The 25,999-nt window shown below is 45.5% G+C and overlaps 1 protein-coding gene across 3 annotated transcripts in view; it reads left to right on the top strand.

Annotated features, from left to right (window-relative positions):
• TBC1D9B (TBC1 domain family member 9B) overlaps positions 1-25,999 on the top strand; it is a 220,481-nt gene that overhangs the window by 137,846 nt on the left and 56,636 nt on the right. For all 3 annotated transcript variants that reach the window (XM_078653543.1, XM_078653542.1, XM_078653541.1), the window contains exon 10: positions 19,478-19,692. In XM_078653543.1, the coding sequence (XP_078509669.1) occupies positions 19,478-19,692 (215 nt within the window). The remainder of the gene's footprint in view (positions 1-19,477; positions 19,693-25,999) is intronic.

Genomic DNA, 25,999 nt, shown 5'->3' with positions numbered 1-25,999 from the left:
CCACCCTCACACCCCCTCACCCACACTCACCCCCTCACCCACTTTCCCACCCTTCTCACATTCACACCCCCTCACCCTCACACCCCCTCACCCACCCTCACCCTCACCCTCACATCCTCTCAACCTCACAACCCTCTCACCCTCACATACCCTTGCCCTCACCCTCACTCACCCTCACTCACCCTCACACACACTCACACACACTCACACACACTCACACACCTTCACCAGCATAGCATAGCATAACAAAACACAACAAAACATAGCATAGCATAATAAAAACATAGCATAACAAAGCATAGTATAACAAAACATAGCATAGTATAACAAAACGCAACAAAACATAGCAGAACAAAACATAGCATAACATAACAAAACATAGCATAACATAATCTAAAACAAAGCATAACAAAACAAAACATTGCATAACAAAACATAGCAAAATACAAAAAAACATAACAAAACACAACAAAACAGCATACATAACAAAACATAGCATTGCAAAGCATAGCAAAACATAGCATAGCATAACAAAACACAACAAAACGTGTAGCATAGCATAACAAAACACAACATAGCATAGCATAACAAAACACAACATAGCATGGCATAACAAAACAAAGCTTAGAATAGGATAACAAAGCATAGCATAACAAAGCATAGCATAACAAAACATAGCATAGCAAAACATTGCATAGCATAATAAAACACAACAAAACATAGCATAGCATAACAAAACAGCATAGTATAACATAGCATAGCATAGAAAAGCATAGCATAGAAAAACATAGCATAACAAAACATAGCATAGCATAAAAAAACAGCATAGCATAACAAATCAAATCATAAGATAGTAAAGCATAGCATAGCATAACAAAACATAGGATAGCAAAACAAAACATAGCATAGCATACAGCATCACTCCGCACCTCCACAGCATCACTCAGGGGCAACACAACATCACTATGCGCTACCACAGCATCACTGAACGCCACAACATCACTCGTTCGTCATCACAACATCGCTCAGCGCCACCACAGCTTCAATCTGTGCAACCATTCAACAACACCTGGTTCAAATATGTTCTCTCAATGTTTCAAGCTTTATTACAAATGTAACAAAATGATGTTAATATTTCGCTTCTGTTCTTGGATTTTCATCACAATAAAAAACACTGAACATTCTCTTCACAAAAGTTATTTACAAAACTTTAAGCTATTGCCATTATAAATTACAATAACTTTTATTTAAGTATTAATTACGGAAAAAATTAAAAGCCAATGTTATTTGTAATATCAATACATGTAAATACAACACATATTGCATTACAAATGCTATAGGTGTCACATTGGCGAAAGTTATAACTATTGGCATTGTAAATGACAAAGCTATTCATTTCGCTATTTTCAAAAACAAAACATAAATAAAAAAATTGTCATTTACAATACTAATAGCTCAAACTTTCCTAATGCGAGACCTATTGCATTGCAAATGCTTGTAATACTTCTTTTGATGGCATTGGAGACGGGTGAGAACGTGGTCACACATACTAGCCGATTCTGTTTTTTTTTTTCTTTGGGTTCTAGTAGTGTGTCCCTCGGGCAGTACCCGAGTGAAGGTCACCGTACTCCAGGACATCTAATCCGTCTCCCTGCCAATTCTGGAGACACCAGGACCCTGAGGAACCACCCTGCACCAATACCCAGGGTTTTGGACTCCTTGTTCAGTGTCAGACTGACCTGCTGACTTGGGACGTCTGCTTCTGCGAGGCCAAAAAGTGAGATCCTCTAACGCAAGTGACCTGCGAGACAAAACGCCAATGATGCACCCTTGCCCCAGAGACCCTTAAGAACTGAGCCCTTCTTTGGGTTCTGATGGACATGTCCCTACTTGCAGCACTTACTTACAGGTTTTCTCCATAGACTACAGCAGTAGCGTTCAAGGCTACCCTTGCAGCCAGCACCTCTGCACCAGGACACATCAGGACAGGTAAACAAAAACTGCTTGTGGTTCTAAGGACCTTGATCCATACTTGCCTTACGTCCAGAAGAACGGTCATGTAAGTCGTTTGCAAGTGACCCTATGCAGTGTATTTTTTTTCCATAGGATAAAGTTACCACATTGGGGCTCATGCCTCAAATCTGACAGCTGTATTTTCTAAGTGTCTGAAAATTGTTGACTAGAAAAGTATATACCTAATACCCAAGATCTTAGTGTCCCAATTAATATAGAAATCTTTTAATTTTCGAAATTGGTGTTGGATTTCCTTATTAAGTGTGTCATTTATTGACTCGGTGTGTGCAACAAATGCCGAACACTCCCCTCTGATAAGCCTAAGGCTGTTCGACTTCACCACCTCAAATAGAGCACCTTGGGATGGTTAAAGTAATCCCCGTACACTAATAAGGGATACCTGAACTCCCTGCACAGTGCACCTCATATTGGTACACTATTTAGAGCGCCAGCTTTCTACAATACTCCCAACATGCCTCCTGACTTCCAAATCCCCATTTCTCCTCTGTGTAGTTACTGGGGCATTTTTTAGAACTCTTGACACTTTGTATCCATTCTATAGCCCCGCAATACCGCCCGGCTAAGAATATACAAAAAGAGCCTTCTGAGACACGTAATCCAAAGCCGGTTCAATCAAAACCGAAAGTCATCGACACGACAGTCTTCGGACCATACGTAGTCAAACCGAAGGTGATGAACACAAGGGGCGCCGAGCCGAAGGCCAGCGTTCCATATAAACCTTCGAAGCCAAAGGCCGTCGACTCGAACAAATCCAGTTCGACAGCCGAAATGGGACAAAAGGTTGTCTACGAAGGCAAAAGGCCTACGCCCAAGGCGGTCGTCAAAGCGAAACCGAAAGTAGGCCAACCGAGAGCGGTTGAACGGAAGCCCATCGATCCAAAGAAGGGCATCGAGCCAAAGCCGCAGGCTCCGAGGACACCTCTACGGCCGAACAAGTCAGGACACCCAACAAAGGTTATCGAACCGACAAAACCAATCAGTCCGAAAAAAGTGGTGCAACCTGTAAAAGACGTTGCACCGACAAAACCTGTCGGACAGACACTAAAGCCTCAAAAGCAGATACAGGCACCAAAAACGGTTGACCCGACTAAAGGCATCGAAGCGAAAAAGGTCAAACCTAAAACAACGGCAAAAGACTGTGGAAGAGGAGATCATCAATCCAGACCCCTCTACAGAAGATCAGTCCAAACTATATATTGACCCAAATACTGGCAAAATGACTGTTTATACAAGGAAGAAAAGACCAGTGCCTGCTGAAGACTTTTCTAAAATACTACTCAAAAAGAAAAGAGACTGTGCAACCTCTCCTATTCTTTTCCAACCTATCTCTCCAGCTATGCCTGCTACTCCATATGCACCATACTCACCTGCACGCTCTGACTACAACCCAGATGTAGATCAGGACGCAGATGTGGATTTTGGTTATCCACAAAACCCATATGCAGACCCCAACTCACAGCCATGGGGGGATAACCCAGACACTGATGGGGCTCAACCCATTACAGACACAAATGTATACCCAGCTAAGCCATCACCTACAGAAGACACGGTGGCTTTCAACTCATTAATAGACAGAGCAGCACTCTACCATAATGTAGATATGCATTCAGATACTATAGAGGAAGATTTTCTGTTTGATACGCTTGCAACATCAGAAAAAAGTGTCAAAACACTTCCAATGTTAAAAGGGGTCCTCAAGCACGCAAAATGACATATTCAAAGACACGGCTAGGGCACGTGTCATCAACCCTAGAATTGAGAAAAAGTATAGGGCTGCACCAGTAGACCCGACTTACATCAGGGGACAACTCCCTTTAGACTCATTGGTGGTATCCAACGCACAAAAGCGTGCTAATTCCCAAACTACTGGAGAGGCTCCTCCTGATAAGGAGTCCAAGATTTTAGAAGCATCAGGCAAGAGAGTAGCTGCTCAAGCAGCAAACTCATGGAGAATAGCCAATACTCAAGCTTTGCTGGCTAGATATGACAGAGCGCACTATGACAGTTTAGAAGGACTTCTCCAACACTTACCTGAGCCTTTCAAGAAGCAGGCAGATGAACTCATGCAGGAGGGAAAGCTCATCGCCAATGCCGCCATTAAGTGTGCTCTAGACGCGGCATATACAGCTGCCAGATCTATCAACACAAGCGTACTGCTTAGGAGACACGCATGGCTTCGCATATCTGGAATTAAAAATGAAGTCCTGGCCACAATTCTTAACCAGCCAATAAACCCAGATTTTTTATTTGGTCCAGCAGTTTACTCAATTCTGGACAAAATGAAAAAGGACACAGAGACTGCAAAGTCAATGGGAGCTCTTCAGTCCCAACAACACCGAGGCTCCTTTCGTCGCTCCAACTATAAAGGAGAAGCGCGAAGTAACACATCGCAGCAATCCTCCACATACAAGACTAATACACAATCCACATACAATAAAAACATAAACCGGGGTGGATACAGAGGAAATAATAACAAGGGCAGAGGTCGTGGAGGCAATGCAAATAGATCCTCCACTAACACCAAACAGTGACTTCTTGGCACTACCCCCAGACCATACACCACCGGTCGGGGGAAGACTGCAACAGTTCCTACCAGTCTGGCTAAACATCACTACAGACAAGTGGGTCAGGCAAATTATCCAACATGGCTATTGCCTAGAACTCACATCAACACCACCCAACATACCACCCGTACACCGTCCAATGTCAAAGGAACATATCACGTTATTGCAGCAAGAGGTCATCAGTATGCTGCAAAAAGGGGCCATAGAACCAGTCCCATTCAAACATCAAGGAACACGAGTATATTCACTATACTACCTCATTCCCAAAAAGGACAGTTCTGTCAGACCAATATCGGACCTCAGGCTCCTCAACCAGTACATTTTATCAGAGCATTTTCACATGCTCACTCTCCAAGTCTTACCACTGCTGCGGCAGGGAAACTTCCTAGCAACTCTAGACCTCAAAGACGCATACTTTCATATACCAATACACCCTGCTCACAGAAAGTATCTCAGGTTTACTATTCAAGGGCAACACTACCAGTTCAAAGTCCTACCATTCGGTGTAACAACAGCTCCACGGGTGTTCACCAAATGCCTAGCAACAGTGGCCGCGCATCTCAGGAGACAACATATTCATGTGTACCCATATCTGGACGATTGGCTAATACAAGCGCCATCGGCCCAGCAATGTGCCAGCCACACATCAAAGACCATTCATCTCCTGCACAGTCTAGGCTTCTCGCTGAACTACCCAAAGTCACACCCAAAGTCACACCTGCAACCCTCCCACGTCCAACAGTACCTGGGAGCGACAGTAAATACACTAGCAGCAAAGGCATATCCAAACGCAGCAAGGATCAACGGAATGCAAACGTTAATCCAAAGGTTTAAACCACAACACTCATTGGCAGCTCGAGTGTTTATGCAACTAATAGGCATGATGGCCTCGTGCATATTCATAGTCCCTCATGCCAGACTACACATGCGTCCGCTACAGGAGTGCCTAGCACGGCAGTGGAACCAGGCTCAGGGACAATTAAAAGACCTAGTGTTGGTGACCAGTCGGGCACACAACTATCTGCATTGGTGGAATCCATAAAACCTTTGCAAAGGACGACTGTTCCAGGAGCCTGTCCCACAAATAGTGATGACGGCGGATGCATCCCTGCTAGGCTGGGGAGCCCATGTCCTGCATTACACAGTCCAGGGTCTATGGACAATACAACAATAGAAGATGCACCTCAATCTACTAGAGTTGATGGCGGTTTTTCTAGCACTAAAAGCGTTCAAAAAACACTTTTGCAACAAGACTGTGTTGATCCGGATGGACAACATGACAGCTATGTATTATATTCAAAAACAGGGAGGAACACATTCCCTACAGCTATCACATCTAGCTCAAAGTGTGTGGAAATGTGCCATTCAAAGGAACATGTTCCTCATGGCGGAACACCTCCCAGGCAAGGACAATCAAATAGCCGACCTGCTCAGCAGGTACAGTCAACAGATGCACAAATGGGAGATTCACCCCAATGTGCTCCAACCATTCTTCCGGCAGTGGGGACAACCGGAGATAGATCTGTTTGCCACACGCGAAAACGCGAAATGCCAATACTTTGCCGCCAGGTTCCCACATCTACAGTCGCAGGGCAATGCGATATGGATGAACAGGTCAGGCAAAATTGCGTACACTTTCCACCCAGCTCCATTAATACTGCTAGTGGCACGCAAAATGCGCCAACACTCGCTGACGCTAATCCTAGTTGCTCCCACATGGGCAAGGTAACCATGGCACACAACGTTCCTAGAACGGTCAGTGGGGCCTCATCAAAGACTGCGACTCACACCCAGTCTTTTAACTCAGAGCCATGGAGAAATCTAACACCCAGATCCGCAACAGATGAACCTGGCGATCTGGCTCCTGAAATCCTAGAGTTTGGTTACCTGAACTTGCCTCCAGACTGCATGAATATTATCAAGGAGGCAAGAAGACCCACTACCAGGGCATGTTATGCGGCTAAGTGGAAGCATTTCGTCATAAACTGCCGCAACAACGATATAAACCCATTAGATGCTTCTACACAGAACATCATTTGCTACCTCTTGCACCTATAACGTTGCAATTTAGCCATCAGGATACATTTAGCCGCTTTAGCAGCATATCTTCAAAACAGGCAACACCTTTCACTGTTTAAAGTGCCAGCAATTAAAGCATTTATGGAAGGACTTAAACAAGTAATTCCTCCAACACACCCACCTTCACCAGTCTGGAATCTAAACATCGTTTTAACCAGACTTATGGGACCACCTTTTGAGCCACTACACTCATGAGAGATGCAGTTTCTTACTTGGAAGGTGGCTTTCCTTATTGCCATTACTTCACTTAGGAGAGTTAGTGAGCTGCAAGCCCTAACTATTCAAGAGCCATTCATTCAAGTACATGCAAATAGAGTTGTTCTCAGAACAAACCCTAAATTCATGCCAAAAGTGGTATCCCATTTTCATATAAATCAAACAATAGAACTGCCGGTGTTCTTTCAAAATCCCCAGACAGTAGCTGAAAGGGCCTTGCATACTCTAGATGTCAAGAGAGCTCTGCTATACTATATAGATAGAACTAAGGCATTTCGAAAGACAAAAAAGTTGTTTGTTGCTTTCTCACCGCAACACAAAGGTAACCCTATTTCAAAATCAGGCATAGCCAGATGGATCGTTAAGTGCATTCAGATATGTTATTTAAAAGCAAAACGTACCTTAACAGTTCCCCCCCTAGGGCGCATTCTACACGCAAGCTAGGGGCATCCATGGCTTTCCTAGGAAATATTCCTTTACACAAAATTTGTAGAGCAGCCACATGGTCAACCATACATACATTTACCAAACACTATTGTGTGGGTGTACATTCCAAACAGCAAGCTGCTGTAGGTCAGGCTGTTCTCAAAACTCTTTTTCAGACTGCTGCAGCTGGCACTGGCAACCACCGCTAAGGGAGATACTGCTATACATTCTATGCACAGATATGAATTCAGCAGCCCACATGCCTCGAACGGAATATGCTACTTACCAGTATGCATCTGTTCTTGGCATGTACGGCTGCTGACATTCATATCGCCCATCCACCTCCCCGGTGCCTGTCGCAGCTGTAGCATTCACTCTTTGCATGGACATCTCTTACTGTACTATACTCAATCTCTGCCACAATGGCGAAAAACAATCTGAGGATGTAGAGGATGCCCATGCACACTGTAGTCCAAGGGAGGAGCCACCTATCTCGTGATACTTCGAAGACTCTTCCAGGACAACAATGTGCAATCATCCGGACCCAACACTAGGCGGCGATCTATGCACAGATATGAATGTCAGCAGCCCTACATGCCAAGAACAGATGCATACTGGTAAGTAGCATATTCCTTTACTGGTTTTATGGCTCGGTACACTTAACCACTTTTGACCAGTGCTAAAGTGCATGTGCTCTGTGTCTAGAATGTATCAGTATTTGGTTTCGCCATGATTGGCATATTTGAGTTTCTGCTAAGTCCCTAGTATAGTGTACATGTGCCCAGGGCCTGTAAATCAAATACTACTAGAGGGCCTGCAGCACTAATTGTGCCACCCACACAAGTAGCCCTTCAAACATTTCTCAAGCCTGTCACTGCAGGTCCTGTGTGCAGTTCTAAACTGCCATGTTGACCTCTAAAATTCAGTTACTTGCCAGGCCCAAACCTACCGTTTTTTATATCTAAGGCACCCCCAAGGTAGGCCCTAGGCAGCCCAATGGGCAGGATGCAGTGTATTTAAAAGGTAGGGCCTGTGCTTTTAAGTTTTACATGTCATGGTAGTGAAAAACTGCAACATTTGTTTTTCACTACAGCAAGGTCGATCTCTCCCATAGGTTACCGTTGGGGCTGCATTGTAACACTTTACAGGTGTATTTTCTAATTGAGAGCTGATAGAAAATTGGAGTTTGTTGTCTCTGGACTCACAAGTTATAAATATCTTTTAGAGAAGCAGGTCTGAAAATGCCACTTTTAGAAAGGTGGAATGTTCTTACTTTAACCATTCTGTGCTTCTGCCTATCCCTAGAATACACATCTGGGTTGGATGACAGTTGGGCTTTGTGAATTCACTCTAGACAGTAACAAGGGAGCTGAGGTGTACCCTGAATATCCTGTTGGCCCATCGCCAGGCTGATGGGTCTTCCTGAGCTAAGAGTGGTGGGAGGAGTGGACATTTGCACCTTGATAGGGCTGTGCCTGTCCCCACTCAAAGAGCTGCTTCCCCCCTGTAGTGTGTCTGGAGCCAGGACAATGAAGGGCAGGGTCTTGTGCACTACAAAGACCTTTCTTTGACGTCTCTATCACTTCAAAGGCTAAAATGAGAATAAGAACTGGACCACTGACACAATGTACTCTGAACACTTCTGGACTGAGGACATTCTGCCAGGAAGAAGAGCTGTTGTACTGCCTGGAGGGATTGCCACTTTGCTGCTTTCTTTGCTGTGTTGGCTTGCTGTATCCTGCTTCTTGTCTGGGAGTGTGGGGACTGGATTTTGCTCTCTGCATCCTGCCTTCTAAAGTTTTTCCGAGTTAAGCTTGCCTCCTGTTGGAAGTCTTAGGGCCATCAAACACTTAACCTGCAGCACTTGGGCTCCTCTGCTGAGAGCCCTACTCTGCCAACTGGTGCCACATCGATTTTCTGGGCCCTTGGAAGTGAGTTGGCTGTGCTAAAAGAGCGGAAACCAGCACCTCGACTGTGACTTTGGCGCTGCTCTTTGACAAAAAGCTGCTACCTGCACCAGAGCTGTGGACTCTGCTCAACTCAGCGACTGCAACTTGCTACGCAGGTCTGACACAGAGCCTCGACAGATCCACCACGCCGTGAGTCTTGAGCACTGAGTCACCGAAGTCAATGACGCTCGACTCTGCCTCAGCACCTGTGGCCCGTGGTGTGACATCGACACCGCCAAGTCGACTCCTCGCAGCTTGACCCTCAACACTTTATCAGCCCTTCACTGCCAGGGGAATGGGCGTCTTTCCGCCAACGACGCACCACCTCCCCTGCGCCCTGCAACATACCCGGGTGTCAGCGGCTCAACAACTTCGCACCGCCTCCAGGAACCAACGCCTCACTTGCTTCACTGATGCCTCACCTCTGTTGTGTAATGCACCGTCCTGAGTGGCGACTTGCCAACGACCTGCATAGCAGTAAGGAACCAGTGCAACACCGGCCTCAGCGACGCCTCACCTCCCCCAGCCACGCCATACCTCCCCGGCACCTCGCAACGTCTTTGTCAGCACTCTTACCGGGGTCTGTACTATTCCGTAGCAAGCCCACGCTTGTACAATACAATTTACTTTATTGTTTGATTATTTAAAACCTTACAATATACAGTTACAAAGTACTTTTAGTATAAAACCAATAAAACTTTCATCATAAAATTCATTAAAATATATCCTAAGTATACTTCATTTAGGACTTAGTCTACTAATTTTGTTTTTACCATTAATAACATTTTTTACAAAGGTAGCATTCATGGCTATATCATTTGATTGAAGGCAACATTTCAGGGCTTGCCTAAATGATCGTATTCCGCGTACATTAAAAGGGACTTTAAGTAGTTCTTTCATTTCGCAGTCCCGGACAAATACAGAGCCAGTGGACAATATTCTCCTTTCCGTTGTTACATAGTCTACATATTAAACTCCTTTCAGAGATTTTCCAAGGCGGGAGGTGGCAGGTTCCCGGAAGGATTCCAAATCTTGCTTTGAGAAGGATTTGTTTGTTTTTTCCTGACCATGGTATTTCTAAATAGTCTTGTACCTTCTTTGTTTTATATCCATTTATTATTGTCCAGGCATGTGTTCTTTCTGTCAGACTATCTTAATCATTTAAAATTGATAGTTGATTTGACGTTCTATTAATTATTTTCTTAAAGGAAGCGTTAGTTATGGTATTATTCCAAATTGAGGTGACTCCAAACTCTTCTATAGCCTCTAAGAAAAATCCATGGTGTTGCCTTCGTGTTATTACTTATCTCCTTCCATAATAACTGGGAGATTTGGTTATCTTGGTCGTTTTTAATCCGGTTCCAGGTTTTGATAAAGTGTCCCTTCCTCGCATAATATTGGTTGGTTAAGCCAAACTCAAGTCTAATTTGGGCTGGTGAGGCATTTGTTGGGAGATGAAATAGTAATTTATATGTTTTAGATACAGCATTATTGATTCCGAATCCCTTTCCATTAATGTCTCACTGCCGTATGTGATTGTTGGTAGTAATCTTGCCGCTATAACCTTTAAAAATGGCCCATATGTGAGGTTGCCCAGCGATCTCTGCAAGATTCTAAATGCGGCTGTTAGGGAGTTGGACTTCCTCTGAAGTTTAAGTTTAAGTTTTAAAGTATTTGTTAAGCGCGACATACACCTGAGCGGTTTCTTGGCGCTAAAGTAGAAGGCAACCAACTGAGCGAGGACAGCCACTAAAAACAGCAGCAGAAAAATAGGCAAATTGCTAGGGAAGAGGCTGAGGAAATAGAAAGGTCTTCAAAGCTTTGCGGAAGACGGAATAATCAGTGAGGGACCTAAGGTAAAAGGGGAGGGAATTCCAGAACAAAGGGGCAAGGAGGGAAAATTTTGAGCCCCCCTGTTTTTTCTTCCGATAGCGGGGCACAGCCAGGAGGAGTTGTGCCGAAGAGCGAAGGTCTCTGCCCGGGACATAAGCCTTGATGGCTGAAGATATGAATGAAGGGGCCAAGCCCGTCCTGGCCTGGAACGCCATGCAGCCTAGTTTAAACAGGGCGCGTTCCCGCACCGGGAGCCAGTGAAGAGTTTTCAGGAGGGGAGAGGTGTGGTGGAATTTAGGCAGACCAAAGACGAGGCGGGCAGCCTGATTTTGCACTAATTGCAATTTACGGAGGCAATACTGAGGGATACCATTGTACAGAATGTTCCCGTAGTCCAGGCGGGACAGGACCAATGCGGACATAATTAGCTTAAGTGCAGGGAAAGAAAAGAAGCGGGAAATAGAACGGATAGTACGGAGAGTGAGAAAGCAAGAAGAAACCACAGAACCAATCTGGGAGTGCATAGTGAGTTGATTATTTAGCTTGATACCAAGAGTCTTAACAGAGGAAACTGTGTAGTGACTTGGTAATCCATTTTTCATTAGGTCTCGTGGCGTTGAACAGCACGTAAGCGCTGTCTCGCCAGAGATCTATTGTCGCTGGGTCTGCTTCCCAGGAGACAGCACCTGGCCGCGCGAACACGCTCGCTGTGGCTGTCTCCTGGAAAGCTCCAGCGCATGCGCATACACGGAGACCCAGTCCCCACTGTCTGCTCTCCCCTGTCGCAGCCATCGCTCTTCAACACAACCACAAATCAGTGCTCCCCCTAGCCACACGCTTCCCCGGGCTCAGCAGACTCGCTTGCGCCACTGCTTCTTACCTTTCCGTGAGAGCCTGACCCCCGACGCAGTCCTCGGTGTCGAGTTCCTGAGCTCGACGTCCGTCTTGCGGGATCACGGGCTGAAATCCTCCTCCACCGGACAGAAAGAACAGCGGGGCATCTGTAGGGTCCCCGCCGGACGCTTGCAACGCACAGGGTGCACTCCTGGCCGCTACCGGCATTTTTTCGGCCAAGGTTTACGTGCACTCTACTGGACGTCACGGAGCCGCGGGAGGGGGCGTGGTGTGTCGCACTCGTGAGCTTCTACCGACACAGCTCACGTCACGTGCCTCTTAGGTTTCGGTTTCGTTTATCTCTTTCCGTGTGCGCGAGGCAGAAACAGCCGAGGGAGGGAGGCAGGCAGGCGGGAGGGATGCTGTGAGTGAGTGCCCCTGCCTCAAATCACTAAAATCTACCCATGCCAAAAAAACAAAAAACTAGAGCGGTCGCTTTTGAAGCTGGGGAACAGAGTTTGAGTCTCGGCGGGAGGGTCAAGATCCTGTGAATCTGGGCAAATCACTTAATCTCTCCATGCATAAAAATGAATCTGTCTGTGTGCACTGCAACTGGCTCATCATGTAAAGCGCTCCGATATCATCAGCCGAGTTTGCGTTATATTAAAGTGAAGAAAAAACACAGGAGACTGAGTTCAAACACATGCACTTGTATGGAGAGTGGGGGCAAAAGGACGTCCGTATGTGCTAGCATAACATGCTCTTGGCATTGCTAGGGGGAGGGGAAATGCGAGACACTGCCGCCAAGACAGGATGTGGCATAACGGCTACAGCGGTCGCTTTTGAAGCTGAGGAACAGAGTTGGAGTCTCGGCGGGAGGGTCAAGATCCTGTGAATCTGGGCAAATCACAGAAAGGGCGCCAATTAGGTGACCATGGAGGAGGGATAATAGGGTCGGATTGCAGGGTAAAGGAAGAATGAGAAGAGTTGGGGGAGTGGTCCGCCCAGGACAATGAATGCAGAGAGATACGCATATGGGTGCGGGCAATGGAGGGACTTTTTGTTACCATTCCAGAATTTGTTTATTTATGCGTTTTGATATAGTGCGGACTTTACCAGAAGGTGTCATGCCTCCAAACGAAAGGGAACGGAATTCCCACTCCATCCATCCCCCCCCACTCCATCCATCCATCCCCCCCACTCCATCCATCCATCCCCCCCACTCCATCCATCCATCCCCCCACTCCATCCATCCATCCATCCCCCCACTCCATCCATCCATCCATCCCCCCACTCCATCCATCCATCCCCTCCACTCCATCCATCCATCCCCTCCACCCATCCATCCATCCCCTCCACAACCATCCATCCCCTCCACTCCATCCATTCATCCATCCCCCACTCCATCGCTATCATCTTGCAAATCATCTTTATACACCAATACAGACTTTGCTAAAAATGTAATGCAACACATTGTCATATACAATGCCAATAACTCAAACTTTAATGCTGCGAGACCTATTGCATTGCAAATGCTTGTTTATTACAGGGTTTTTGCCCATATCCTTTTGAGACAACCATTCTCCTCGTTTATTGGGTGATTTTCCTCTGGCATTTTTTAGTACTGGTACTATTTGTCTGTCTATTTTTGCCTGTTTGGTATTTTCTTCATCAATGACCGGTGTTGGATAAACCTTTGGTCCTTGTTTCATAATTAATATACCCCAAGCTTTAAATGCGTGGTGTTCTGTCAAAATCAATTCCGCTATTACCGGGGAGTTTAATGTCATTAAAGTGGGAGGATGTGAATTCTCATTTCCTGACATAAATTCAATCGAATGGATATCCGTACTCGCTATCTTCGAGAGGGATGGAATTGACTTGAATAGTCTAAGTATATTGCCTCGATTTAGGGTATCTTGCCTACCTTTAGATTCAAATTCTGGTCTAAAGATAATTTGTATTTTGTTATTTGGTGAATAATTGTACTGCGGGAGGTTTTCATTTGATGACTTTGTTTTAAAGGTAATTCGTTTTTACCCCTTCACTACTTTCTATAACCAACTGGTCCCATTCTATATTTTTTGAATGATCTTTGTCTTCCTCAGTTATACTGGATTTGTGGATAATTCTGGTTTTTCACCAGCGTGTTGATATTGCTGGTTTGTCGTATTTATTACTACTTTTATTGGGGGTTTTATCCTTCCTTCTTTGGTGACTGTTGGTTAGTGGACCAGTCTCTTCTTCTTCCTCCCATTCGAGTATCTCTTCCTCCAACTGAGGCGAAGAATCCATGGTCCTTTTATCCTCCTGCTGTTCCTTTATTTTCCATACCTCCGGCTGTGGTTTTTGGTCTTTATTCACCGGTTCACCTTTAAATTCTAATTTCCTTCTACCGGTATTTTTTTCGTTCTCTTTTTGCTTTGTTTTGGCGCATTTTTCATGAACAAATCCCTTGGATAATTTTTGATCAAATAATGGGAAGTATTTGTTCCTATCATATTCGAAATTACGACCTTTTTTCCTTCATTAGTTAATCCTTGTTCCTGACTGTTTAAATCTAAGATTATCTTATGGTTTTGATCTACAGCACTATCTTTCCCTATCTCGTATCTATTCCCATCTATGGTTATCTGGTCTTCATCTGTTTGTATTGTAACACACTTTAGTTTTTATTTGTTTCCTCGCTTTCCGTACTTTTTTCTTTTGACGTTTGGACAGCTTAGTGAAGCCATTTATATTCTCTTCCTTAGCTCCCTGATCTTCCCTTATTTCAGTATTAATAGTATCCTCCCTTATACAGTCTATTGATTGGTCATTGAATGTCTGTTTGTCCATTATTCGATGTTCTTCACTGGATGCTACTGTATTTTTGTATATATTTGTAGATAATATTTCTTCCTGGCCCTTATCATTTTCTTTGAGACTGGTAAATTCATTTTCCAACTTAATTTTTATTTTGTTGTTTTTACTGTTACTGTTGTCTTCCTTATTGTCAAAGTTTTTACCTTTTTTCATTTCCATGCTTCGCTTAGTATCTTCTATTATACTGGTCAGAATCTCTGGTACTGTGGCAAGTTTATCTATGATTGGTGAATAGATTTGTTCTGTAGATAATTTCTCATTCTCTTTCTGGGCCCTAATTATCAATCCATTTAGTTGAGCAATTTTATTATCAATCCTTACAACTGTTTTTGCCATTGTTTTTACCAGTTCAATTTGTATATCCATTTTGCTGGATTGGTATTGTAACGCTTCCAAAGTAAGAGTCGATGTTTGGTAGAAAATATCCCAACTTATTTCGAAATTTTGTTGTTTTATTCCCAATTGGTTATTTTGTATAGTTTTCTGATTTTGGGGGTTATTCTTTACAGCTGTAGTTTGTGTTGCCATGTTGTTCTCCCAGGTATTTTCTGTAGATATATATTCCACCAAGCTTTCATTTATTTTTCCATCTAATCCATTATTTCGAAACCTCCCTTTTTCTTCGTCTCCTGTTAGATTGCCATGACTTATGCCTTGATGTTCACTATCCTCATGTATATCACATCCCTCTTTATGTTCGTAATTATTCTGAAGATTTAGCGAGTTTTCATCGAGTGGTATGTGTAACCTTTTATTTATTACTACATTTACTTCTATAGGTATCCTTAAGTGTTTTTGTTCTTTCATACACTCCTGAGTAATTTGGTTGTTTTCATTAATGTTGCACTCGGTATTTGTGGTACAGTCACTTATTTCCTTGTTCACTACCTCCTGTGCACTGGTTTGAGAATTACACTTCCCGTGTTGTAAGCATTTCTGTATACTCAGTTTATTGATTATTTCATTGGCTATTGGTTTAATTGGGGTCTGTAAGTTTGCATTTTCTCCCTCAAACTGATTTATCATTAACGCCCCCGTTGGATCCTTCAAAAATGAGAATTTCTCTGGTATTTTACCTGACTTCTCAAACATCCTCGCTATTGGGGAGATTAATGACTGGTTTGGTTCAAATATATTTGATTTAACCTTTTTCGCTACCCTTGATTGTTGCATTTTCTTTGTGCTTTTAACCGCTATTCCTGTTGTTCTCTCCTTACCGGAACGCATAGTTCACCAATATCCCTAATCGGATCACTTTTGTTCTCCTCCAACTTATCACTAATTCTCCAAATTGGAGCAAAAGGAATGAAGAATTACTGGTCTTTACAGTCCCTGTATCAGCTCACTCCACCTCCCCAGCCTGTGTACTCCTCTCCCCCACAGATCCGGTCACTTAAATCTAAAGGTCTAAAAATATTAATGTACCTTTTGAATTGACAAGCAACCAGACAACTGCAGGATCCGGGAACACCAGCCGTCGGGGTCAAGCAGTGGAGGCTGGTAGAGACCGTGTGGCGTTAGACGTTTAGGCGATCAGCATTCTCCACTCTCCTCTCTTTCACTGAGCCACCGCTCCTGTAGCTTCTGTTGAGGTCGCATTCGCGGCGAGACGCTGGAGAGCTGGGGCGGCACGGTCAAGCCCCTTGCTTCTTACTTGCACAACTCAACTCACCACTGGCACTGGCAGTGGCAGCCAGCAGCAAAACACGGACTGGAGACAGGAAAATTCTGGATGCTGGAGAACTGTTGCTTCTGAAATGCTCCTTCCGCTGTGGAGCCTCGCTGGAGTCACTGCCTCACTCCACTGCCTTCCGGACTGTCCCAAAGCGTTTCAAGAGCTCCCGTGGCCCCAGCCGGCTGCTTGCAGAGAGCCTGCACAGAGCCTCGCAGAGAGCTCCCGCCGCTACCGGGCCGCTCCCGTTTTTTGCCCAGCGCAGCTGCTATCTAGACTGCGAGCTCTGGCGGCCTCCTGCGCTCACATCCCCCGCGCTCCGCACCTCACTGCACGGAGGGGACAGGGTACAGGCAGGGTACAGCAGGCAGATCGTCAGGCGGTCGTACCAGGGAGAGGCAGAGAGGCGGAGGGGCCGAAGGCTGTAAAGCCCGCGCACTGCCTTCCAACGCGTCCTCTCACCCTCCTCTCACTCACGCTCCCAACGTTCTGCGATCTACTGCTTCAGTCTTCCAGCATACAGCTTTTGGATTCGACTCCATCAAGAACGTCAAATGCCTTGACCGGAGCTATTGTGTTTCTAAGCGCTATAACTGCATTTAATATTGCAAAATTCATATCTTGACTTGTGTTTTTTTGTCATTTTGGTCTTCTTTTACTCTGATAAATATTGGCTATTTTTCTAAACTGGTGTGTAGTACTTATGTGGTGTATTCACTGTATTGCTGTGTGTGTTTGGGGAGGGGTGTGCGTCGGTGTGTATGCACGCACAAATACTTTACATATTGGCTCTTTAGTTTAGCCTGACCGCTCTGAGCCAAGCTACCAGAGGGTGAGCACCAGTAAACTTAGTGTGTACTACACTTACCCTGACTAGAGTCCCTACTTGGGCAGGGTGCATACCACTTCCAGCAAGAGTCTCTGTGTATGGGGTGTCCTTGTGGCCTAACTGCAGAGTTATCTTGAGCTCCTGCCCAACTCCATTTAAGTTCTCTGTTTATCCGAGGTGCCCTTTGGGGTGTAATACTGGGTTTCAGTTAAAGTTTTTACTGGTTCTTTTTGTTGGAATTCTTTCCGCCATTCTTTTTTACGAGAAGTCTACCCCCAATGCGCCCTATGTAGTAGTTCTCGGCAGTCCAGGACCTCTCCTTGCTCCACGGGACATTCCTTATGAGGGACCCATATCCTTGACGTATTTCCCTTTGTCACTTCTGTCTCCTAGTTGGCTTGCTTTACTCTTTGTCCCTTGGGTCTCCCTTGCCCTTTCAGAACTCGCATATGTGGTATACCGTCAAGTGTTTTCAGGGCCAGGCATTGTGTCTTGACCTTTGCACTACCAGGAGTCATTTTGCCAAAGGGTTTTCTTTAACCAGAAATAATCGTAGAGCCTACTTGGGGAGGTGTGCCCCTAGAGTCCTTAACTGGTCTGCTCGTTTCACAACTTTTAAGTGTCGCTCTGGGTTACTGGGAAGTGTAGAACTAAGCATGTCCAGAGGTGTCGTCTGAAGCTTTTACTGCAGATAAGGTGGCTGGCTTTATTTTATATACATGTTGTCTGGAAATGAGAATGCACTCTGTATTTGCTTACATGTACTCTATACTGTAGTCAGCCCAAGTGAACATTTGTTCAAGTATTTCCATTAATACTTCTGTTATTTATAAATGTGTCCTGTAGTTGTACAGAGGGCAGATCATAATGTGTTCTGCATACTGCATATACTATTAAGGTCAGTTGGGATTGTGCCCTATACTGGTTCTCAGGTCTGATGTTGTCTGCAGTATCTGTGCGCATATTTCTTTACAGACTGTGCATAAATATGTTATGTCATGTTATGTTATGTTTAGGTCTCTTTTATAGCGCACGGCTACCCCAAGGGGTGTCCCGGCGCTTTGGCAAAGAGAACTATAGAGGAGAAACACAATACAGCAGCTCACAGAGGCCCAACCAGAAAAATTATACTGAAAAGAGCCAGGTTTTCAGCTCCTTTCTGAAAGCAAGGAGACTGTTTGACTTTCTTATGGAGACAGGAAGCTCATTCCAGCAGCGCGGGACCAAATATCGGAAGGAACGCCCTCCGATCCGGGCAAGTTTAATCGGGGGAACAACGGCTTTGGCCAACAAGGCCGACCGGAGCGTCCTCCTCGGGACATAAAAAGCCAGGCGCTTCTCCATATACTTTGGGCCAATTGAATGGAGGGCCTTAAATGCCAGGGTCGGCACCTTAAAGGTGATTCTTTTAGCAATGGGCAGCCAATGCAATCTCTTTAGTAGTTCCGAGGCTTTTGCCCAGCGTGGGAGACCAAAAATGGCTCTTGCAGCAGAGTTCTGCACAATCTGCAAACGGGCCAACAAGTATTTAGGCAGCCCGATATACAGGGCATTCGCGTAATCCAGTCGCGAGCCAATTAGAGATTGCACAATGATTTTTTTTGTGCTGCAGAGACAGCAAAGGAAGAAACTTCCGAAGCATTTTCAAAATGCCAAAGCATTTCCCAGATAGACCGATGATTTGGGGTCCAAAAGAAAGGCTGTCATCACATTGCACACCAAGGTTTTTAGCCTTCACAGAGGCCACGTCAGGCGGAAACATGTCCTGGGGCCACCAGGTCTTCCAATTGGGATCCGGCGAACACCCGAAAAAAAGCAGCTCCGACTTGTCGGAGTTGCACTTCAGACTGTGCCGCCGAAACCAGTCGAAGACCGCACCCAGGCATTTCCTGATCAGACCACCGTCAAAAGCCTCTCCCTTTTTAGATGTAAATGTAATATGATTGGCATCTTCGCATGGGTAAAAAAATATTGCTCTGAATATGTTTTCCTGTGTGACAATCTTTCTACATTGCTTCCAACAGTCCATGACACCCGTCGAGTGCCGTAGGCAGCAACATGAGGCATTGGAATCTTATGCTTTGGGTAGGAACTATAAAGTGCATGGCAAGCATTCTTCTGTTGATTAATACATGCTCTACTGAGTTATTCCCCACTATGTGTTTCTACCTCGCAGGAGCCTGGAATGAGATGGTGACTCACCCTGGCTATTATGCAGGCCTAGTGGAACAGTCCATGGGGAAGTGCAACTTGGCCACAGATGAAATTGAAAGAGACTTGCACCGCTCCATGCCGGAGCACCCTGCTTTCCAGAATGAGCTGGGTATTGCAGCCCTTCGTAGAGTGCTTACTGCCTACGCCTTTCGAAACCCCAACATTGGCTACTGTCAGGTGAGATTGATGGCACAAGAATAGTAATTTATGGCATACAGTATGCCCCCTCTGCAGTAGATTTATGGTGTAGCCTTTCATTTGTAGGTTGCTGGCGGAAGCCTTTTGTGGTAGAAATCGATTGGCATGTTTGACACACACATTTCTGTAGCAGCCAAGTACATTCTACAGCATTCTGGCTCTGCAAAGCATGCAATCCCAGACCCCTCTGGTCCTGCTATCCAGCCATCTAATTCAATTATGCTACATCTAACGTAACTGCACTCGTCGTCGACAGGTGAACCTTAGAAAGCAATACTATGGAGCAGGGGCAAGATTTCCTAACAACGAGCTGCTAATTTTCACAAACTTTGTCTGCTGTAGGTGTGTATTTTCCCGATTGTAAATCCTCAATCATTTTTTAACTTTTTTAAGAAAAACTTATCAAATTCTATTTCTTTAATTAAAACATGCTATGCGCACACCTTAACAATGTCAGTGATGTGTGTGAATTGGTAACAACCTCCTGTTTTACTCGGGGTCCCTTAGACATTAGGGAGTTTAGGTCAAGGCTCATGGGACATGAGGTAATAGTCATGGGCCCTCCTATGTGAGGAGTGTCTCAGCAGGGCACTGCACTTTTGAGGAATCTTGGTCGTAGATCTCCATATATGAGTAGCCTTAGTTAGGGCCCTTCAAATGTGATGAGTTGGGTTAAGTTGCTTTAGTTCCAAAAAATCAATTGGGGAAGTGTAGAGGAGATGATAGAATCACCCTCCTGAACTAGACTTGTAAACAATGGGATTCTATCAATGTGAGTGGTGACTAATTTTATATGATATTCTCTAAACTTGTGAAAAACTACAATGTGAAAATTAGGCCTCTCTGCGGGCCGGCAGAATGAGGGCACTGTGTGTTTTTAAAATACCCTTCACACACTATGAATCCCATAGTGTCATTCTCCCATCATTGGGGTCTTCCCGTCCCTCTACGGGGCGGGCGTGCTTCAACCGACGAGTGACGCGGGAGCACTTCTATTTTTTGACAATAGGCTATGTGATGTGATAAGGATAGTGATATGTGTTAAGGAGTGTAGGGACCTGTTTACGTGAATGGTGGTGTATAAAAGGGTAAAAATTCCCTGGCTAGTCGAAAAAATTAATTTTAATGGCTTCGCAAGCTGGGAACATTAAAAAGGGGTTAGTAAGTAGAATCACAAGTGTAGTCTACTTTGTCGACATGACATGTTTCATAGGCAGACCCCTCCTGCCTACTCATCAGGACCTCTGTTGATCCCTACAAAAATGCTCAATTCTAAACTAAATGTAAAATGCCTATGGTCCTAAAACTTAACAGCAAAAATCGGCTGCTAGGTTTTGCCTCTGGGCCCTTAGCGAGGCGTTATCATGAAAAAATTGTCATGAAAAATGACCTAATATGGTCTCTGCCTAGTCATGATTGCCTCTGAAAAAAGACTAGAGAGCTGACCCAAAATGGCGGCGTCCATCGGGATACTGCTGGTCTATAGTCTGTCTTCTATTTTTTCTTCTCTTGATCGTGTTTTTTAGGAAAATTTGCGCAGTACTTTCTAAATACATCTCATTTGTGCCGCAACATCTTAAATTAATTTGGAAGCGATTATTGTTTTTATTTTGTTTTGAATTAGTCTGCCAGGAGGCTCACTGAATATAATAGGCGGGCTCGAACTTTCTTAAATGGATACCTGCTCTATCACTGTCCATGAGATATCATCAGGCCTAGTCTTTTTTCAGAGGCAATCATGACTAGGCTTTTTTCCGGCATAAGAACACAAGCCGAGGCAGGACTCCGGCCACATCCACGGAGCTGCTGAAGGGTATGGAATGAAGCCAGATTAGGCATGCGATCACGTAAGTGAGACCCTAACCATGGGTCTTTAAAAACTTGGTCTTGTGATAGCGGAGGGGGGCGTCTCTGATGGTGAGATTCTGCCGCCCAAAAACAGCGTGAGTGACTATGTTAAAACTTTCCTCCTTAGTAACCAGTCAACTAATCACCCTGAGACGCAGGCTCATGAGGTCAATTGTAGCATGCTTGCACATTTGGAGGCATTTGCCATCATCTGTTTTCGTTCGTCTTTACGATCATTATTTCAACCAGCATGTTTGACTACGGCGCATTTGGGAGCTTATTAGGTTGATGCCTGGGAGGCACTAAGCCATCTTTTATTTACGAATAATACATCAACCGGCATGTGTGATAAATGACCCACTTATTAGTATGATTTTTGATGTCATGCCACTAGTGAGACGCTTTTCTTGATTAGACACTTGTCCTGGAACTGCAAGGCCCACACTCTTGCTTGTCTAAAAACCCACCATCAGATGGGTCGTGTTGGATTGTGAATGTGTTTGTGTTTGAAGTGTGTATCACGCTTTGTGTTGAAGTTTTCCAAGGGTTCCTACCCTTTGGCCAGGATGGCGAAAGACAGTTCATCAGGTCATATACAGAATTTATGTTGAGAATACTTTGGGATACTAAGTCACATTGTGACTAACGCAAAAATGAGCCATGTATGAATTATGCTTGACAAATTGCAATTCTACAACCATGTACCCCTTTTTCTCCCTTTTGTCTTTCCACAGAGACCATATTAGGTCATTTTTCATGACAATTTTTTCATGATAACGCCTCGCTAAGGGCCAACTCAAGCCCAGAGGCAAAACCTAGCAGCCGATTTTTGCTGTTAAGTTTTAGGACCATAGGCATTTTACATTTAGTTTAGAATTGAGCATTTTTGTAAGGATCAACAGAGGTCCTGATGAGTAGGCAGGAGGGGTCTGCCTATGAAACATGTCATGTCGACAAAGTAGACTACACTTGTGATTCTACTTACTAACCCCTTTTTTTTTTTTTTTTTTTTTGTGAAAACCTTTATTTACCTTATGCATATTACACAGCGTCTGCCTACAACCACTGCGGGCCGGCCGCTATGACAATCAACAACATTCCAGGTCGTCTAACTATGCGGAAAAGCTAATAATAAGAGCGCTACGGTGTATTAGCAGCAGACATAAGAAGAATAACGTAGGTTTCATTTTATAAATTTAAAGAGGTGTCATACATTCAGACCAGACAACCGAAAGGGCGAGCCATACGACATAGTATCAACTAAAAGAGCAGCAATAGTTAGGATTTGTGCGTTGAACATTGTAGGCAGGATACATAAACACTATACTTCATTCCGCGCCAGTCAGTGCCCACCCAGTCAATATATCACTGCAGGATTTATTTGCAAACTTAGCCACTATATAGCAGGACGTGAGAGGGCACATTCTTACAGCAGGAAGAAAGGATCCAGTGTCATACAATAAAGCGAGTTTTACGTGGAACAAGCCATGTAGGAGGATACGGGCCCTCTAAGAAATATAATCGGGAAGTGAAACAGGATATGCGAGCATTCAATGGCCGTGTATTAATATCAGCGCCGTACACACAAAATCCAATAAACAGTGCAAACAACATGAGCACAGAGTGCTAAATCCTACCCAAAAGGAACACCACCCGACCCCCCGTCTGATCTAAAATATACGAAAAAAAGGAAAAAAGAAATAAAAGAAATATAAAAGGAGAAACACAATCGTGCAAGATGGGCGCCACCCCGGGCCAGGCATCCCGCGGCTAATGATACAGAAGAAAGTAGAGAGCTGGCGAGAAGAAGGGTATGGCAGTCGCGACGGAGCATCGAAACAGATAAAAGTGGCATAGCGACAGACCCCAACCCACTCATGCCAGAGAAGCGAGGACAGAAGCGGCACCGCTATAAAGGGATAGAAGAGGGCCATAGAACCAAAAAAGAAACATCTGAAAGACCCCACCCGTCCCACCCCGCACCCCTGCAGAAGGCTACGGCCTACCCTCCAAACAGCGTGCCTGTCGCCCTAATCCGAAACCCGAAATATAGTAAGAAAGTAGAATAAGGAGACGAAAAGAAGGAGGAAAGGGAATATGAAACAAAAATAAGATGTGAGGGAGGAGCCAGAGGATATGAGCAAACACACTCGGCTACGACCCTCCCCCGACCAGCAAATGAATAATTATCAAATCAATGCTACACCTTCACGTACAGCAAAAACCCGCAGGGGGGGGGGGAGAGGGGGGGAAATTTTAACGTTTCACAATGTCGAGAGTACAAGCATCAGTGCAACGGACAGGTAAACCAGCAGTCTATCAGTGTCTTGCAACTTACCCCCAGCCCTTCCTAATCACGAAACCAACACAATAAAGGATAACATGGAGCTGACCACCCAGCACAGAATAATCGTAATGTTGACAAGGGTTACGGCAGTGATGTAGAGTAGGGATAGCCACCATACTAATGGAATACAAAAAGTCAATGAAGCAAGTCAATTGTAGCAGCAACGACAGGGCAAGCAAAGGCAAGCCAGAGTACAGTTTCGCAGTTCGACAATGCAAAGGTACCCCACCAGGACAAAAGCTCGAATCCATCGAAGCGGGAGCAAACAGCGGCCCACCATAGTTCCCAATTGTCCGGGAAGGAGCAGATCTCCGCGTCGTGTGCAAGTCCTCGAAGTCCGGGCGGTGAGAAAGCGGAGGTTCAAAAGCCGCCGGCCCATCAAGCGGCCGAAGAACAGCGACAGCAACTCCTGGCGCAGCCGAAGGGGGCAAAGCAATGGAGGCATCAGGACGATAGGGGTGCATGAAAGAGCGACGACCCAAAATGGCGGCGGGCCGCATGGGGTCGGTAGAAGCACCAAGACAGCGTACAGGGACATCAAGGCGTCCAGGACATCTCCGAGCGTGGGCGCTCGAGCACACGCCCAGGCCTCCGCGCAATCCGGCCAGCAAGGTTCGTCGGTGCAGAGCGGATCACCCCCCACGCTGTTGGTAGCCATCTTGTGAGTTTCGCCGCCCCGCACTCCACCGTGGGCCCCCAAACAGTTCCCAAATGTAGGACTTTACAGACCTACGGAGGTTCCCAACAATGGCCTCACCGGCACAGAACGGGCCGGCGCTCAATGGGGGGGGGGGCCCCCTCCGAACAGTGGCGGGCCCCACAAGCGAGAGCCAGGCGCGGGGTCCAGGGCTGCCGGACAGAACAAAGGCGAAGGGACCCCTTCACACAGTCAGCCCCCGACACATCTCGTCCCCCTCCAGCCGCACGTCCACAAATCGGGGCCGGTTCAGGATCGCCGGGGCATACACACAACGGCTCCCACCAGTGGCTCACTCTCGCGGCCGGGGCCGGCAATCTCAGCACCGCCGGTCGGGTCCCACAGACGAGGTCCCGGTCTCGAGCGCCCGGAGGCCCCAATCCACCGAGGGCACAGCTGCGGACCCACAGCACGCAGGAGCCTCCGGACCAGACGGTGAGTAAGAGTGGGTCGTTAAGTTCCAAAATCTGTAGTGAAGTATCGTCGCAGTACAGGATATATTGCAGGATATTCGAGGTTGGCCGGAGGGCCGACGGAGCCGAGCTAAAAGGCGGCCATTACGCTCTCGAGCTAGGCTCCTCCCCTACTAACCCCTTTTTAATGTTCCCAGCTTGCGAAGCCATTAAAATTAATTTTTTCGACTAGCCAGGGAATTTTTACCCTTTTTTACACCACCATTCACGTAAACGGGTCCCTACACTCCTTAACACATATCACTATCCTTATCACATCACATAGCCTATTGTCAAAAAATAGAAGTGCTCCCGCGTCACTCGTAGGTTGAAGCACGCCCCGCCCCGTAGAGGGACGGGAAGACCCCAATGATGGGAGAATTACACTATGGGATTCATAGTGTGTGAGGGGTATTTTAAGTTGCTTTAGACCCGAGAGGTCTTAGGTCATTCAGATGTTATTGACACAGTTTGGTCATGGCCATGGAAATGTGTGGATATCCGTTGGTCGGGGTCCCTCTTAATAAAGGGTGTTGTATTGTTAGGACCTCTCAGATAATCTTGGTTGATCAGGGCTCCTCATGTATGAGGGGCTTGTTCAAGGACTATTGGAATAAAGTTGTTGACATGGACTTGAGAAGCTGTTGCGTCCTGTCCTTGCATGTTTTTTGGACAGCCCTTTTTTTCACTTCCCTGTGGCCTTTCCTCTTGCAGTCTCTCCCTGAGCTTTGAATTTTTTCAACATACTTTAATGAAGTACACCCCCATTGTGAGCAGCCGATCTGTGATTGGCGGTCATTGCAGCTAAATTCTTGTGCAGGGGAACATACCTTTTTGCATGCCAATAGCTTACCTTTTCTGCTCTTCCAATAAAAGATCCGCTTGTTCCCCCAACAGGATTCTTAAAGTTTAATTATATTTGGAACGTGTGAAGAATGCCTT

The sequence above is a fragment of the Lissotriton helveticus genome, chromosome 7 (assembly GCF_964261635.1).
Source record: "Lissotriton helveticus chromosome 7, aLisHel1.1, whole genome shotgun sequence".
NCBI classification, from domain to species: Eukaryota; Metazoa; Chordata; class Amphibia; order Caudata; family Salamandridae; genus Lissotriton; species Lissotriton helveticus.
The sequence above is the reverse complement of the archived record's forward strand: the minus strand, read 5'-3'. Positions and strand labels throughout refer to the sequence as shown.